Below are 12,908 nucleotides of genomic sequence, written 5' to 3' on the forward strand. Positions count from 1 at the left end.
TCATTTAATATTGCATTTTAAGTAGTGATAAAAGTAGCAATAATTGTGCAGAAGTAGACCGTTTTCCTTTTCTTTTTGTTCATAAAAACGAGCCAAGTGAACTTTGAACTGTGACGTAATTCCAAATTTCAATCTGATTTTACACATTTTGAGTACTTTTTGCTCAGGTGTGTTTATATAGTGAAAAATAATGTTTCATCAAATTGCCTCGGTGGTGATGGAAAAAAAGGATAACAATTGTAATTGCACAATTGTAAGACCGAATAACAATTCTCTATATATTATTAAATATTATAATTCGGGATGCAACAATCCGATATTTGTATCTGGTATCGGCCCCTGATATTGAAGAAAATTCTAGATCGGGTATCGGTGACAATGGGCCGATCCATAGTTTCTATTCTATTCAGTCTAATTCTATGCTGCACACTGTGAGTGACATCATACGCAAGCAACACGCAGTGCAGAAGCCCACATTGTTTTCAAAATGAATTGAGCGAAAGGATCAATTATCTGGAACCTTTTCACACTGGGGCAACCGCTGTCGGTTGTCGGGGACGAGGGATTCCCGCGGCTAAGTAGCCACCTGAAGCTACGGTACGACATCGCAAGCCGAGAATATTTGTCCGAGACGGCTCTACCTGAATTGCAGTGTGCAGGGTAAAGTGTACAATCACATATTAGAGAAGATAAAATGTCACTTTTAAGTTTAACAGCTCGCTGGCTGGATGAGCTGGATGAGAGTTACATGCCACACAGCACAAGGTTAAACGTAACAAACTTCCGTGGGTCACAAACCAGTGATGTGATTGCAGTTATACTAATGGAAATGTTTGACAAGTGGCAAATTCCATGTGATTCTGACAACGGCGGCAACATGTGAAAGGCGACAAAGAACATGAGAGTGCGTTGTCTAGGCTGCATATACAATGCATATTGTTGTGAATGAGGGACTTCTATCTAGAAGCCACTGGCTTAATCAGCTGCTTTTGTGTTGGATGTTAAAATCATTTTTGTACTAAACTAAACCATTAACAAAGAACTGACTGTTTATTTTGATTGTCTATCAAGCATATGAAGCTATTGGTTTATTTAAGATTGCTGTACTGGTGCACATTTATTAAATAAATAAGTAATCCAGTACATTTCTATCTGTTTATATGTTTTTAAAAACAGGAAAGAAATGTTTAAGTCAAGTCTGATGTTGCCTTGTACAAAAGAATGATGCCAGTCTTTTCCAAACAATGAGACATTTCGTTTGTTACCAAAATTCCACCCTGTTTTTCTGTCCGGTATCGGATCCGGATCGGCTGATTCAAAAACCTACCAATATCGGTATCGGAGGTGAAAAAAGCGGATTGTGCATCCCTAATAATAGTCTGCCTGTGCATCACCACTATCTGTGAAAGCAAGAATATTTACTGTCCTTAAAAAACCCTCTCACTAATGCAAGTGCAGTGAGCTGTCAGTTTTACACCCCGGCAGTGGAGTTTTTAATGAAAGAAGTGAGACACACTGTTTTATTGTACCACTAAATGAAATCAGATTACCTGGAGCAAATGTGCAGATTCATTTTGCCACATGCTGCTTGAGCTAACAATATTGCTTGCTGTTTGGTCATTAATGCTGAGGCTTGAATAAAGTGATGCAACTAAGTGATTCCTCCGGGAGCACTTGCAAGAGCCAAGATAAAGATATGCACACACTCAATGCTGTTCAGCAATTCAGTCGTCACTCGTGATTAAAGGACGTTTTCTTTTTAAAAGTGTGATTTAATGAGGCAATCTATCACAAATACATGTGTGCAGACAGACAAACCTGTGTCAAGTGATGAGAAATCACATCTAGTCCTGATTGACCAGCAATAATGACAACCAAAATGCTAATAACCAACACCATGTCTCTACACTGGACTGCAAGAATGGTTTCTGAAATGACATACACTTAGACCTTGATTTTTTTCTTTTTTACATCGCTGACATGTGAGACTTGTTTTTGTGAACATCGACTCTTGACCTTGTTACAAGAGAAGGGTTTCAAGTTTATGCTGCTGAAACAAAAAAAAATCATTAGCGAGTAACTCGAGACGAGAAGAACAAGATACTTCTCTGCAGAATCACATTTCTCTTCATTTCAAACACAACTGACGAACATTTTTACAGCTTCACTTTGACACAGAACTCCACAAACTGGATTTCATTCATTATTTTTTTATTAGTGTTGATTATGAGAAAACATGCTAAAATGAATGACTGCCCCTTACTAGGGATGGGGGTATCAAGCAAAAATTATCCTTAAATTGTAAACAGGACTATTCATCAAATATTTGAATATCCTAAACTCCAGCGCATAAGAGTCAGTGTAAGTAATGCAGGGTCCACAGAATGTTGGGCTAAGAGGAGTGGCTAACATGATGCATTCAAAGACATCACTTCTGCAAACACACATGCATTTCACTAACTAAATGCTTGCTGCTGTTACCATCTTATGATAATAGATGCACCATAAATGAGGAAGTTTTTATTTTTAATTATTATTCAATGCAATTAAACAAAGGCTGATTGAAAAAAACGAGCAGTAGTGTGGCTGTGTTATTGTCATAAGACAACCAAGGCATTCATGTCTCATTACACTCTGTTACAACTCTTACAATGTAAGAAAGAGAAAATACTGTCTTTAGAAAGAGTCCACATTTTTTTCTGCAGTCGAGTGTTTAACTTGACTTTGACGAAATAAGAACCATTTGATTCTAAGAGGCAGCTTTGAACCCTTTTGATGAGTGGCACTGCCATCTCCACAGCTAGCAGGCACAGAATTCATGATATGGAGTACACTGTGTATACAGTACTGCAATGCACCATAGTGTTGCTGTTTAGCTGTGTTTTGTTAACACTATAATAAGGCACTGAAATGACTAACTGGTGACTTGGCAAACAATGCTGCGGTGAAGTCACCCGCAAATGAGAAAAGTTTTAAATTGATCTATTATTACTATGCAGTTAAACTGAACCATATATCCAAATACAGTATATCTTGATGCCAGGAAATGCATTTAGGGCCTGGTCAGAGTCATCCTGCGCTTCAGTATGCTGCTAAAACGTATGAATCTCTATTACTTGCCACGGTTGTGGATATCATTTCCTTCTATCTCCCTCAGTGTGTCCATTACGGGGACATATACCTAGGCCAAATGTCAACAATAAAGACGATAGTACAGTGCTTTTATTGAGCATCTCAAACCTTCTATACAAGACGATTGTACAAGGCCATTCAACTGATGTTTAAGTAGTGAGGTAGGAATTATGTGAGGCTATATGTGAGGAAGGATGTATTAGTTAGTGCGAGCATGTGCTGCTGTGTCGCTGATTTGATCAAAAAAGGAATGTCCATGCTTGAACTCGGATGAACTCTTTACGTGCGTGTGTGTCCAAGTAAGATGTTTGTTAAAAGGGACAATGTATAAGAATTGGTCAAATATCAAATTCATAAACACATAAGGGCACCGTCTGTGTTACATGAAAGTTGGTGTATCCGCCTCATTGTAAAAAAAAAACAGAACAAGGAAAAGCTCGCTTTGCTTAATCAAAAGTCCAGTGTGTAAAATTAAAGTGTGTAAAAGGGGTTTATTGGAAATTGCATATACTACCCATAAGAAAGTTTGTATTAAGTGTAATGCCTTTAAAATAAAAATGTTAATGCACTTCAGGCTAGGGCCTTGCATTACAAAGGCCGTCATCTTGTGCTGCCATGTTTCTACAGCAGCCAGAATCGACAAATCAGCCAGAGGGTGTGTTTCACATTTGAAGGGGAAGCTTACTACACGGATAAAAAAAAAAGAATGATACTCTTTCCAGTATGTGAAGGCCACTGTAGCTCCCTAATGCACTTGAGAAAGTGAGATGTGAGCAAGAGAGTCGTCGGTTTGCAGTCTCACCTTTAGTAATTCTTACACACTGGTTCTGTTTGTCCAAAATGTGCAGCCCTAAACGTCCTAAACTTGACTGAGAACCTTGTTTTCCACCACATCTCGGAGTTAATTTTGTCCTTAACCCCAAATGACAAGGGACAGAACTCTTCTGAATCTAAGTGCCTGACAACTCAGTCAGGCTGCAAAGATAATCAGGTGCAGCCTTCATCTAAATGCAATCTGTGGCAGTCAATAATACATAAACTCTATTGATTTGTGAATGATTCATTGTAGGGGCAATCTATGTTAACTCTAGATGACAAACGAGGTCATGCATCGTTGCAATAATCAAACCATCTAAACCACAACACTACACACTATCAAGATTATAATCACTGCTGTGCAGTATAGTATAGAATAGAATAGAATAGAATAGAACATCATTTAATCTGATTAGACTGACAAAATTATAAAATGTTTTGAAAAAGGGGGTTACATCCCACATATCAAGAATTGCATTTACTGCCATGGCAGCACACAATCATCATTTTCATCAGCTCACCATTCTCACACCACAAATCAGACATAAACACTTCTTTGTAATAAATAAAAAAAATCCTTTCTACCCCTCTATCCTTCATTTACATTATCTCTCTCAGTCTGTCTTCATCACACTGTTTCAGCAGACTTTGTTTGTGACAGCGCACAGTCACGTTCCTTATCTACACCTCAGTGACACCACAATTGTGTGCGCATGCATTTCATATGGACTTAAATGTCACTGCACACACACCAAGTTCACTAAATAGCTTTTGGTTGTGCTGATTCATGTGCAATATTTTCTGTAAGCCAGTAAACAGAGCCCGTGGAATACTGTGCTTCTCTGGCAGAGGTACATCAAAAAGACACGTATACACAAAAGCAAGAAAGCACAGTAAGACACATATACACATCTACGTACCACAAAACAGAAAAAAAGGGTGTGCGCGTGCACAAAAGAAGCGACAAAGAAAGATAGACAGCAGCAGAGGATATTATGTGAATATGTGACCCAGCGAGAAAAAACGCTTGTATTCCGCGGTGAATACGGAAAACAATGGGGACCAGGGATTTTCATGATCCGTTCACTCTCCCTGAATACTAGCAGTGAGAGGAGAGGAAATAGCCAAGGTCACAAGCAGAATTCCCTATTCTAATTCAGTGCATTGCTAAGCATTCGGAACAAGTGTCAGGAAGTAATTTAGAGATCTATTCACCACGCCTGTGAGGGGAAGATGGACGGGAAAACATGATTGTGGATAAAGGAGTGGAGGAAGGAGACTGAGCAGAGTCTGAGGAGATGACAGCACAAGGGAGAGTGTATCAAACAGAGAAGAGAGAGACATGTAGAAAGAAAGTATGTGTAGCCTGTGTAGAGAGAGCAGACGGTTCATGTATTGTGAAGAAGCTCTGTGACACCCAAGGTCCAGTATTGGTGTATGTTTGTGTGACTGTCTTTTAATGACAATAACAAATGATGGCCTTATCCTTTAACATATACTTTACCAGCGTTATTTCTTTTATTCTTCAGGATCTGACAGTGCCACATATAAACTCTGTAGATGATGTTCCATGCTCTTCTTAGGAACTGTGATGTTCGCGCCGCCTCATATCTTATGACTCGACTCCATCTTTTTATGGCTGCCCCATTCTGCCAGAGGGAAACATTCGCGATATCTCGCACACATCACAGCATGATTTTGTTATAACTAAAGCACTGACAGGTCACTGGGGTTAAACTGGATATACTGCAGCTGAAATAGGAATAAGAGTACAAAGTGAGCGCAAGGTTTCTGACAACCACTGTAACAAATCTGCTGTCAGTGCTTGCATTGAGAATATAGAAAACATCTGCTGGCTTGTTTTTTTGCCCTGAGAAATGAGTGTGTCTAACCTTTTCTCCTCGGCACACCCATTTTGCTATTTCTGGGGAAAAAAAATCCTACTCTTGCTCTAACATAATAAAGCCACCAGATGTGTTTTTCAGTATGTGTCACTCACTTTGTCAGTAGACGTAGAATGTGATTTTGGGCTGGGAGGAGGTGACTGGATTACTAACTTTGTAATCATTGATTCTGGATTCATGTAGGTTAATGTGGATTGACAATAAAGTAGGAGGAAGACAACAAATGTCTGTTATTGAATTTCAGAACTATTTTTATTCATTGATTTTTGCTCTAGGGTCACATGGTTGCTGTTGTGGTTAGCACTCTTGCCTTGGCAGCAAGAAGACCCGGGTTCAGGACCCCGTCTGAACAAGGGCCTTTCTGCATGGAGTTTGCATGTTCTCTCCGTGTGTGTGTGTGTGTGTGTGTGTGTGTGTGTGTTTCTCCGGGTTCTCCAGTTTCCTCCCACAGTCCAAAAACATGCAATATGGGGATTAGGTCAGTTGGACACTCTAAAGTGAGCGTAGGAGTGAGAGTGTGAGTGAATGGTTGTTTGTCTCTATATGTGGACCTGTGATGGATTGGTGAACTGTCCGGGGTGTACCCCGCCTATCGCTCTACGTCAGCTGAGATTGGCCCAGCAGCCCCTGCGATTCTCATGTGGAGGATAAAGCGGTAGAAAATGGAGGGATGGATATTTGCTCTTTTCATTACTTTGCTGAACAGAAGAGCTTTTTTTTGTTCAACATATTGATCAAATCCCATAAGGAGAAGTATTGCTTTGTATTGTACTGTATTGAGTTTGGTCATGCTAGAAGTTACAATTGTTAATTGGTAAAATATTACACTATAGCTTGAAAATGTCACTAAAATAAGACAGCACAAAACGTCATGAGGCAACATGACATGATAGTCTTGAGGGAGATTCGACAATCACGCAGGACAATACAAGCACGCCGCACTGAATACACCACACTCGTATGATGATGAAAGCTGAGAGCACCTTGATATTTTTGGAGAAATATTAGAAGATCATTGGAGTATGCTAATTCTCATATTCACATTCTGCTTTTTGTTAATCAACATGACCATCACATACTCACAACTCTAATACTTCACTTTTTGATTTCAGAAAGTGACTAACATTAAAAAAAGAGGATGATCATCATTCATTGCATCTCATGCAGTGACATTATTGCACACACTCCTCTCACCGGGAAGTAGATGAGCTAGAGAATTGCAGGGTATCCTGTAGAGACTGTTGCCATCTCGAACATAAACACACTGGGGAAAACACTCACAAGCACACACACACAGATGCATCTAATCACATTAAAGCATTTAGAGTACTGCAACTTTTGCCAGTGTCACAGAGAGGATGTCAGAAAGCAAATCTTGTTCTGTCAAGTGAAGACACAGACAGTTGCAGCTCAGCAACCCGGGAGCATGATGCAAGAGACAGGACATTCAGTGGTCCTGGGAGTTAAGAGAATAATAATAATACGATCAGTTAACTCATTTTCAGTAAGGTTGGGGTTAGTGCAGACAAAGCGCTCAAAAGAAATCCTCTTCCAACAGCCAATAGTATCATCATAGGGAAAATAAAGCTTGGTCATTGTAAAGAAATGCACAGCACAGTGCAAAAAGAGAGCATAAGTGTAAGTGTATATCCAAAATCAGAAGGCAGGACGAGAGGATGCTCTTAAAATGAGAACTACATCTGATCTTGCTTGCAAAAAATGCCCCAGCATGATATGGTTGGATATTTTTATTCTTTCAATGTTCATGATTTAACGCAAATCAGATCGATAACTATTGTAAACTATGTCAGAGACACGTATGCACTGTTGTAGTAATTTTGAAAATGGATTTCAGACGCTGGGAGCACTGTTGTGGTAATGCTTATTGGAGCCAGGCAATTGGTAGGAGGCCTGAAATCAGAAAGTGGGTAGGTCTAACCTGCTGCTTCTCTGACTCTGGCCTCTTTGAGAAAAAAATGCCCTACAGTACCTAATTAAACCCATCATTCTCTGATACTAACAGGAGGAGACCCAACGAGTTATGGAGCTGAGAGAGTCTAAGAAACAGCTGATAAGGAGCGAAGAGGTAGATGTCTGAACAGGTCACAAGTGAAGAACACAGGCCTTCAGCAGGCTGCAATACAAAGAAATTGTGGGAAGCGTGCAAGAAAGCCGAGGAGGCTGAACAGTGAAATTCTACAAAGCAACTCCCTTATGGCCCAAACCCAAGGGAGCAGAGGAAGATAATAGTTCTGGAGGAGGTCACATGGATAGAACAGGAGATCTACCTGATCAAGACTCTTCCATGCCCCGGAATGTTTCTTTCAGTGGTTTGGGAGGAAGGAGAGCAGCAGCAGCAGCAGCAACAGTGGCTTGCAGCACATCCTGTCAGGATGGAAAAGCTGCACTGACACAGAAGTTGGCAGAGCTGTTCAGAGAAGCGCAGAGTTGGGGCTAACAATTCTTCAAACCAACCGCAGCTACACACTGCCTTGGTGAAGCCAGGACCAACAGAAGATAGCAGCGGGATAGACCACATCTCTGTCCTGCTCTCACCTGGCAAATTACGGGAAATGCATGTTGATCTGGGGAGGGAGCTTGTCCTCCTTCCTGAGATCACACAAACAACCCTCAGAACAGATGTCGTGATGTGGTCCACATCTGCCAAGAGTGTCCCCAGCATCGATCTCACAGTTCCTTGGGACGGAGGACCTCCAGCACATGAGGCCAAGAGCCTCAAGTACTCTGAGCTGGCAGAAGAGTGCAAATTGGCTGGCTGCTATGAAACTATCCACCCTGTGGAAGTCAGTTTTAAGGGTTTTGTGGCCAAGACAGCAATCTTACTGCTCTGTGCAGCAGATATTACAGGGGCGAACTCACAGAGGGCCATCAAAGAAAAGGTGGAGAATTAGATTTGGGTTGTGGCTACACAGGAGGGACAATTGGGTTAGCTACAGGGGTGACATGTAGACGTCCCCATCTAGCCACTGCATCCCTGGCACCCCTGGCTGACAACCTTGCAGCTGACCCAACGTACAGCGGAATAAATGTGACAGGCAAAGATGCCAGCAAGAATAACACCACCTGTACAATCATAATAACAATAATGGTCACTGTGATAAATCCGTCTCATTCTGTGATGCTTTGTCAATTTGAACACACAGGCGCCTACTGCATGTTGAGCACTTCTGCTAGCTGCCCACAGCAGCCCACTGACTTGCCAGTGCAAACATTACAAAGACCACCTCAAAGGCTTCCGGGTTGAGAGGGTATATGAAGGATTGATCTCACTTCTCAGTGGACAAACAGGGATGGTGAAAGATTACCTGTCATCCTTCAAAAAAAACAAACAAACAGAGAGGACACACAAGTACCAACAGTTCCCCTGTGCTAGGAACACAAAGGACTCATTTCCACCACTGTCTGGAACAGTTCTGAGACTCATTTTATGGCTGTAATAGGCTGCTGAGTTTTGTGATGGGTAACATTATCTTTCTTGTAAATGGGATAAATAGTGCTAAGGGGAAAAGGGTATGGAACAAAAGTATGAAAAAAGTGATGTGTGCCATAATTAGTCAATGACACCGACTTTAAATAACAGCATCAAACTCCGTATTCCAAAACAACATTTTGTTGACGACAACTGCTGTAACGTGATGAAAGTGCAAGAAGACGTTCAGCTGCATAAAAAACATTTCTTATTCAATAGCATTGGGGAGGAGAGCAGAGATAGAGACTGAGAAACTAACATCAGCGCAAGATAGAGGGATAGATAGATTTGAGCATCACTTTCACTCACACACACATATTTAAACTTACATGCGTTGGTGACAGCAAAGCTGTTGGCTGTCTCTATGTTGTCGACATGCGGGACCAGGTTAAAAGGAGCTTCTGTGGCATTAGGGCTGGTGTTGTGAAGGAAGATAGCTAGTCGAAATGCTGTATACTCCTGATCTGTATTCCTAATGAACAACCCGCCTGGAGAGGGGGACAAAGAGAGAGAGGGCAAGAAGGAGAGGAACATGATGGAGAGTAAAGGAAGTGAGTTATTGTAGGGCAGAGGGGGTAGTATGGGAGTCAGGAAGAAGAAAGATAAGAAGGGAGGGTGGAGGAAAACAGAGGGAGGAAGAGAAGAATGCAAAGATCTTCATTAGCTTTGTCACAAGAGATAATTTGTCTTTCAGCACATCCTCCTTCTCTTAAACTCATAAACATGACTACAAACACACACAGATACCCACACTGTTCATTTCAATGATGAAACTGAAGAAAGACAAAGAGAGAGAATAAAAGAGAAACAACTGAGCTGACAGGAAGGCAGTCAAAGAGATAATGAGCAGGAGAGGTGATAAAAGAAATCAGAGGAGGGAAGCCAGATCAAAAATGTTGGCTAAATAAAGGAGGAGCACGGGTCATGGAAAAGAAAGTGAGTGGGAGGTGAGTGCTAAGTGTCAGTTGGCCTTTAAAATGAGAATACCCCTCAATATTGTCCTCCTGACAGAATACGAATGAAAGGAAAGAGAAATGATGATAAGAAGCAGTGAATGTGACATTAAAGAGTTCAAAGAGTTAGAGGAGGAGGTAAGGAGAGAAACAACATGGAAAAAAGAAGACTGGCAAATCATGCTGGAACTAATAATATACAAATAACACAGGTATTGAATGTGTGACATAGTCCAGGAGAGGTGGCCTGCCAGAGAAATCAGTGCAGTGATTTGACACAGAATAATACACAAAAGTTCAGGCGCTGTTTGGTCAAAAATGACAGAAGCAACATTTGATCCTTAATGAGACCTGGAGCATGACAAGCCCACCTGTATCCCTGAATAAAGGTCAACATCGGCTTCAACACTAGCTGTTGGGTTAAATTGTTGTGTTTGTGTAAATGAACGTGTGTTTGCTTTGCCTATACGGTAAACTGATGTCTGGTGCGATGTGAGTTTAACTTAGTCAGACTAAGATTACCATGCAGGTTGTCAAGTCTAGGCATGTCACTTATCTGTATGTGTATGTGTACTGCAAGTGTTTTTATTCATGCTGCCTTTGCTTTCTCTGTGTAGATCACAGCACGATAAGAAACGAATCACGTATACACACAGAGAGCTCGCATATTGAGCATGTATTGTGAATGTTCAAAAGCTCAATTTGCATTAAACAGTAGCCTCACTGTCTCCTGTTAAGGCTTGCAGATCTAATCCAGTCATCCTGTTTTAGGTTAGAATTCCACCTCAGTGCACACACACACACATTCACACACATGGTCATGTCCCATACTGCACCAGGCGCTCAAAGAAATTCCACTAACATTTTTTAATCTGTGTTGCTCGCCGTCTCTCTGTCCTACACGCACACACACAGAGACCAAAAAGACATCGCCTCTGCCTCCACTGTTATTAGACTCATGTGCAATGCAGATATGCAAATAACTCCTCAAGTGAACTGCCTGAGAGCCGAGAGAACGATGGAGTAGACGTGTGTGAGTGTTTAACAGACACAGACAAGCGAGCATGGCACATAAAGTATGAATGTGTGTGTTCTTCTGCATGAGCGCGTATGCTTTGTACAGTACATTATGTATGTGCACGCATATACATGTTCACTGTGTGCACACATGACATGTGCATGCCCGTGTATCAGTGAGCACCCGCATGCAGTACATGCATGTGAATGTATGTTTATGTTTTATGCTCGCTTCAAACCCAGGGTGTGTGTGTGTGTGTGTGTGAGGGAGAGAGAGAAGGGGAGAGAATGAGGAAAACATTTAGCATTAAGTTTATTGGCAGCTGTAGGGAAACAGAGTCAAGGAGCTGAATTTCATTATAGGACCTCCCAGCTGCCCCCCACACGGAGTGATGCAGTGCATTCATTAACACACACATGCTTGTAGGTTTGTGTATCTGTGTGTGTGCATGACGGGGATTTTTATGTACATGGTCCATAGGCATTGAGCAAACCAATGGTGATCAAGGTCTTGGTTACTGCAAACTTTATATATGAGATGGACAAAAAAACAGGTTTCCCCAGCACTGAGAGAGAGAAAGAGAGAGGGAGAGGGAGAGGGAGAGAGAGTACTGCAGTACCTAAACAGTGAAAAAAAGAAGACTAGAAGGCAACAAGGGTCTAAAACACCCATGAGTCCAGAATCCACTCATACAGCATAGATGAAGTAAAAGAGTTACTGTGCATTTTCAAGGTGTGAGATATCTGGGATACAAAATAATTGAAATAAATAAAGGATGAGGGTGAAGAGAAGAGAAAATTAACAAGGGGAGATGTTTTATAATTATGTGCTCTGATCTATAATCTTTGCATCCATTTATTGAGTTTGGCATCTGTGTTGTGGTGCCTCACTGGTCCCGGTGCACTCCCCCTCTTCTCTGTGACTGATATTTGCTATAAACCCGCTGATATTCGTTGCAGTGTGTTACATCTGAGCATCCGTGCGTAAAATCAGTAATCATCCAACTTACCTATCTGCACTGAGCTGGGGAAAGCCCCCGTCGCCACCTCCCAAAGGGCAGAAAGCACCCAGAGAAAGTGCCAAGACAAAATAATAATCCTCATTTTTTTTTTTTTTTTTGCCTTTTCCTTCAATCCCTTCAGAAACTGTTGAGAGACATTGAGAGAGGCAAAAAGGGGGGATGCGAGAAAAAAAGAGAAAAAGGGGGTGTCAGGGAAAAGAAGGGGGGAATAAAGAATAAAGAATAAAGATGAGAGAGGCTGTCTTTCCCCGTTTTGTCCAGCAGTTATTCCTATTCCATGGTGGGTTCGTTCGTTTCTTCCCCTGCAGTACCCGCTCAGAAGAGAAGTAAGCGCCCGGTGCACTTGCACATAGGGAGAGAGAGAGAAAGAGAGAGAGAGATAGAGAGAGAGAGAAAGAGAGAAAGAGAGAGAGAGAGAGATCGAGAGAGAGTGATTGGCGAACTGAAAAAACAGTCTGCATGGAGGAACTGGACATGCGCATCCCCGTCTCTCTCCTTCTCTTTTTTCTCACCCCCTCTCTCGCTCTCCCACTCACACATGTATCTCTCTCTCTCTCTCTTTCTCTCTTTCTCA

General features: G+C 41.5%; 1 protein-coding gene across 6 annotated transcripts in view; it reads right to left on the minus strand.

The window, feature by feature from the left end:
- Positions 1–12,704, minus strand: part of gria4a (glutamate receptor, ionotropic, AMPA 4a) — an 86,054-nt gene extending 73,350 nt beyond the window's left edge. For all 6 annotated transcript variants that reach the window (XM_044031689.1, XM_044031688.1, XM_044031691.1 and 3 more), the window contains exons 1-2: positions 12,323–12,704; positions 9,672–9,830 (exon numbers count right to left, since the gene is read on the minus strand). In XM_044031689.1, the coding sequence (XP_043887624.1) occupies positions 9,672–9,830; positions 12,323–12,416 (253 nt within the window). In that variant the 5' untranslated portion in view covers positions 12,417–12,704. The remainder of the gene's footprint in view (positions 1–9,671; positions 9,831–12,322) is intronic.
- Positions 12,705–12,908: the final 204 nt, after the last annotated feature.

The sequence above is a fragment of the Solea senegalensis genome, linkage group LG8 (assembly GCF_019176455.1).
Source record: "Solea senegalensis isolate Sse05_10M linkage group LG8, IFAPA_SoseM_1, whole genome shotgun sequence".
Taxonomy (NCBI): Eukaryota; Metazoa; Chordata; class Actinopteri; order Pleuronectiformes; family Soleidae; genus Solea; species Solea senegalensis.